This window comes from Trifolium pratense, linkage group LG1 (genome assembly GCF_020283565.1).
Source record: "Trifolium pratense cultivar HEN17-A07 linkage group LG1, ARS_RC_1.1, whole genome shotgun sequence".
Taxonomy (NCBI): domain Eukaryota; kingdom Viridiplantae; phylum Streptophyta; class Magnoliopsida; order Fabales; family Fabaceae; genus Trifolium; species Trifolium pratense.
Genome location: NC_060059.1, coordinates 40094402 through 40100401, shown reverse-complemented (window position 1 = coordinate 40100401; position 6000 = coordinate 40094402). Strand labels below are relative to the sequence as shown.

The 6000-nt window shown below is 30.0% G+C and overlaps 1 protein-coding gene across 1 annotated transcript; it reads right to left on the bottom strand.

Moving 5' to 3' along the window:
* Nucleotides 1-2977, bottom strand: LOC123917294. The gene is made up of 4 exons (XM_045968985.1): nt 2639-2977; nt 2332-2527; nt 758-844; nt 1-359 (listed from the first exon to the last, which is right to left on the bottom strand). The coding sequence occupies exons 1-4, from the start codon at nt 2866-2868 to the stop codon at nt 210-212; spliced, it is 663 nt and encodes a 220-aa protein (XP_045824941.1). The 5' UTR covers nt 2869-2977; the 3' UTR covers nt 1-209.
* Nucleotides 2978-6000: the final 3023 nt, after the last annotated feature.

The window sequence follows — 6000 nt, the reverse complement described above, 5'->3', positions numbered from 1 at the left end:
TATCCAGCACAATTTAGAAATTATTGATAAGCTATGTTGTGTTAACATCAACAAGATGAAGTTCATGCAAGCATCTAAGTTACATCACAAGCCCACTTTCAAGAAAGGAATGTTGGCACTTATGACAACAAAATAAAGGGGACTAGCATAGCATAAAAAGGACAGACATTACTTGTGATTCAAGTAATTAACTGCTCTACTTATATGTGTCATGGTTTTCTCTTTCTTTTAGAGCTCTTGCTTGGATTGGTCTTGGGGTCTTTATTTGATTGAGGTGCTGATGACTTCCCTATAGCACAACTCCACAAAGCCCTTTCTACATCAGATGGAGTAAATGAGGCCTCTTCTGAACTTAGTTCCTGTAAATCATTTTCAAACCAAATTCATGAAATTAACGCAGCTAAATTTGTAACACGCACACGGTACAGTTACAGACTTCATATATTAATGTCACTAATTGTATAGCAGAAAATGGTCACGCTTAACAACACATGATTGTTTCTCTGCCACCCGAATTGATGCCCGAATTAAAACCAAAATAGAAAGTGAGAGATAATGCAACAAGCATCAATAGGAAATTCGTAAGGAAGAGTAGTTATTTTAATTATATGGATAAAGTTGTTTCTGTCAACATAATTATGGAATCACGTATGAGTTCAATATATAACCATAAATGAATCAATCTATATTGTTATAACAAAATTCAAAACACCAAGCATGAATACTTTCAAATTAAAAAGACATAAAATAATAGTACCTTTGCTTTCTCCTGCAGTTTATTGGCAAATATTAGATACTGCTTAAGCGTATAATCTTTAGAGTTTCCAAGAGCAGCTTGCATAGCCTGCATTGCAGTGCGGCCAATGATCACAAAATCACAAGAAAAACCAAAATAAATGGCAAGTAATAAATAATAGCAACAATAGTAATAATATAAGAGTCCTGCCCCCCAGTTTGTTAAGGACAAATCTTACCCAACTACAAAAAAAAAAAAAAAAAAAAAAAAAACAGAGTAACGGCTCAAAGCCTCAAACTGATACTTGGAAAAAATACACGGTTTTATATTATTATTTTTGACAAAAGTCAAAAGACAGATCTATATGGAAAATACATAATTTAGTCTTTAAAAATGGCGGTGAAAATAGTCTTTTCAGTATAGTTTTTAGGAATGTTTAATTTCTCAGTAGGCACAATTTCAAACTACATGTAAAACTTTTGAGCACTAATTGTTCCAGTACTTATCATTTTTTAGACACTCCTTAATGATGTTTCAGTATAGTTTTGACTTTTAAGGGATGTTTCAGTTCTCGTTAGGCACAATTTTTCAACCTACATTTAAAACCTTTGAGCACTAACTGATACTTCCAATTTTTCAGCCACTCCTTCCTTAATGATCAGTTAGGGCCTTATTCTGAGAAATATTTACTGAAAAACATAGAATAAATAATCATTTTGATCCTCAAAATTGTAAGCATCGAACAATTTAGTACTCCAAACTCCCTGAAATTAGCCATACACAATTGATTTAGGCCTTGTTTGAATAAACAACTTAATTTCCATAACAAAAGATAAAATAAAGGTATTCCTAGAGAGTTTATGAAAATAAGTTAAAAACAACTTATGAACATGTCATGAGCTGTTTTTATAAGTTCTCACAAATAGTCACAACTTCAAGTGTTTATGATATTTCAGTATAGTTTTAAGGGATGTTTCAGTTTTCAACTTACATTACATTTAAAACCTTTGAGCACTAACTGATACTTTTCATTTTTTCAGGCACTCCCTCATGACCATTTAGGGCCTTATTCTAAGAAATACTTACTCAAAAAGATAAATAAAAGCAGCAGTTTAATCCTCGAAATTTCAAGGACCGAACAATTTAGTACTTCAAATTCACGAAATGACAATTTAGTCCCTTAAATTAGCCATACACAGTTGATTTAGGCACTGTTTGAATAAAAACCTTTATTTGCAACTTACCGTAAGCTATTTCCATAACAAAAGATAAAATAAAGGTAATCTATTTTCATATAAGCTATTATCCTGGAAAGTTTATGAAAATAAGTTGAAAACAACTTATGAACATGTCATGAGCCCTTAGTCCATTCACAAGGACATGTCTCTTTAGAAAACATCGATCAAAGAACCTCTAAAAGTGTGATGCTAAATTCGAAAAAAGAACTTAACTAACTACAATCTTTAATTTAATAGAATAAGTTATTATTTCGCAAATTTAAGTTACTAAATTATCTCAGCCTTAGAATTTCAATACTAAAATGCTGAATTACTCAAAACAAACATAATACTAAACAAAATTGAAGAAAAATAGACCTCATCAGACATGAAAGGAGTTAAGTCAGGAGCAAAAGCAGCCAAAACAGCAGAAGCAGTGGCAGGACCAACTCCCTTCAACGAACTTAACTCAGTAATCGCTTTTGATATATCAGGAAGACTCTCAAAAGCCTTCTCAGAAGCACTTTTCACTACGTCTTCATCTAGCGAAGAAACAAAATCCAACAAACGCGGCCTAAAAAGCATAAACAAAAAAAAAAAAAAAAAAATGCAATAATAAAATAAAATAGGTAATTAATGATGATGATGATTAAGCGGTGATTATTGATTAATTTAATTAAGCTACCTCCATTTACCACGGGTGAGTTTCCATTGCATGAGTTTGGAAAGTTCTTCGGTGGTGATGAAAGGGTTAGGGTTTCGTTGGTGAAGAAGTGAAGGGAGTTCATTGCAGTAAAATTGGTTGAGAGAAACTAAATTGGGTTTGTTTTTGGTTAGAGAAAGTGATTGTATTTGTGATGTGTAAGTAGAAAGTGCTTCTTTCCAAACGCTAACGTCTTTGCATCCAAAATCCATAGCTTATAGCTTCAACTTATATGAAACCAGAATCGATTCCCGCTCCACCGCGCTTTTGAGCTTTTTTTTTTTTTTTTTGTTACAAAAATATGCTTTCGCGCTTTTGAGTTTTGACTTTTGATGTCTACTACTAGTACTTGGCGTCTTGAACAGTTGAACTTTGACCACCACACACAGCCAAATACATGTGTGTCGTATATGTGTTTATAAATTTGTGTTCAAATAATATATCTCTGAAATTAAAAATGAGGTCTTATTAATTGTGGGAACAGAGGAGTGCTAGCAACACACTCTTTAATAAACACACTCTAACACACACTCTAACACACACTCTCTCTATTGGTTAAAATTTATATGGGTCTCATAAAAGTTATATGGGTCCACATTTTTTTATGAGACCCAAGTAAATTTCAACCAATAAAAGAGAGTGTGTTGGAGTGTGTTTGTTAAAGAGTGTGTTGCTAGCATTATTCTTGTGGGAACATTTTATGTTGGAATCTGAGTCACTATATTTCTTCTCTCAGTGTGTTTATTTGAGAAATATACTACATCTGTCCTTAATTATAAGACTTTGTTTGACCACTGCGCGTATGTCAATGTACAAATTTGATCACTGATATCTTTAATTGTCTGTTAGTAAAAATTATAAAAATTTAATATTTTAAAAATACTCATCAAAATAAATTGAACAATACCTTATATATTAATATTTACATTTATATATTATTAAAAAAATACGGTAAAAACAAAATAAATGAATAGTAGTACATTTTTGTTAAACATGATCTTATAATTAGGAAGGGAGGTAGTATATTTTTTTGAACAACAATAAGCTGTGTTATATAAGTTTATCAGTTGAATACTAGTTTATAAGTTGTTCATAGCTAGCTAGTTTTTTATATATGCTTTATCAAGTTATTATTCTTAATTTACTACTATATATATCCCTATTTTCTATCATCATTTATACATAAACTGATAAACATATACGCCAAACTAGCTAGCTAGCTAGCAATAAGCTGTGTTTTCTTAACAAATGATAAACAAAACTTATAAAATATTATACCATTATTAGTGTACTATTATACTACTTCAATTCATATATGGAGTATAATTATTCTATCATCTGGTTGTAACTTTGTAAGTTAATTATTCGTAGTTTACTACCAGACATCCATATTCTATCATCATTTATACATAAATAAATACGCTGGCTTGTTATTTACGTTGAACGTCCAAGATTCCATTAGCTAGTAGCAAACTTCAAATTTTATTATAAAATTGAATACTGTCCTTATCGAAGGAAATTAATAGTAGAACTTGGAGTTACATGAAATCATGTATATATGCAGCACATTGATTTGTCATCCTTGGTTTTGGTTTGCTTGCAAATATCGGTTATGCTTGTTATTAGTACTACTTGACTAGACTAGATAATTAGATTTAGATAATTTAATTAAGTTAGAACTAAAGTTTTATATTTGTTTGTCTTTTATATTAATTGTTAATTATTTAGTTTAAATTTTTAGTCTTTGGTTTTTATGTTATTATCCAATATTAACATTGTATATGAAGTTACCAAGATTTGATACAAGTGTAAGAGTTTTGGTCATCTTAAGCATGAGGTTAGAGGTTCGATTCCTGACTCATGTGTATGGAGAAATTTTGGCTGGGATGAGAGAACTTACTTTATGTGTCCCATAAGTTTCCTGACAAAAATTAATCTTACTGACAACGGTGAAAACTTCGTACCAATATCATGCTAACAAAAAAAATTATATATGAAGTCTCATTAGAGTTGAGCAAAATAAATCTAAGTGACCGAACCCACGTAAATTAGAACCATCATTTGAACAGCAAGTCAAGTCTTCATAGTTGGATCGGGTCAGGGGTGAAAACATTCATGTCCTAATGAGTTCATGGACGGATCTACGTACTCCCCGACTAGTTCGGGCACTTGCCCAGACTCAGGTAAAAAAAACTGAGATTTTTAGACGTTAGTTTAGGGTAAAACTGAAATTTTAGGTGTTAGTTAATTTAAAACAAAATTGAGTTTTTTTTTTTTTTTCAAAATTGAAAATTTTCGATGCAACATTGAGATTTTGCTAAAGTTTTATAATTTTTCTGATTCCACCATTGAATAAGTTTACATGGTCAGTCCAATTTTTATAAATCCAAAACCGTATGGACCAAACCTGACCGACCCAAAACTAAACATAGAAAAATGTTTAGTGTATATATTACAATTTCATTCTAGAGTTGGGTTCAACCAGAGTTCGATTGCAAACTAAGTAAAGTCTGATAAAAAATTATTTTCACTAAGAATCGAACTTGTATTCTTCGAAAAGATTTATTCTAGAAGTTCATTCATCACTTTTGTCCAATATTTTGATTTATCTTACTCCATATTTTTAGAGTTGTTGACACCATTATTAATGTGTAAAAAAAAAAAAAAGACACCATTATTAACTGTAGTTTGTAGAGTAGTTAAATGAAGTGAAATTTAATACAGTAATTATTAATTGTAGTTTGTAGAGTAGTTAAGTGATTTAATAAACAATGTTTCAAAAAAAAAAAAAAAAAAACAAGAATATATTTAGTGGGTGATAATTGTTACATCAATATTTTAAAGTGACGATTATTGAGATAAAATGCAAATATAACAATTCTTATGTTGTAAATAAATCTAATACTTGTATTGACTCAATAATAGTAAAAGATAATATATACTCATTCCGGACACAAATATATAAGTAAAAAAAATTGTTTACGCGGTGTTTAAGAAATTTTGTTAAGTGTAATTAATTTTCTTGATTTAATGCAAAACATGAGTTAAGTTTACTATATTACCCATTTTGAAAAATGTAAAGTGAAATAAATGCCTAAAATAAAATAAAATTAAATAAAGATATATTAGGAATAATAGTATTAATTAATTTAAAAATAATTAACTTTTACTTATAATAGTAACCAAAATTTAAAATAATTTTTTTTTTTGCTTATATTTATATCCAGCATTAACAAACAAACAATTGAAACGCGAGCAAAGAAAAAACGTTATAAAAATAGCCATGCTTAGCACGCAGAACGCGTGGATGGAGAACATAACAATCTAGTCAATTGCAACCCCCG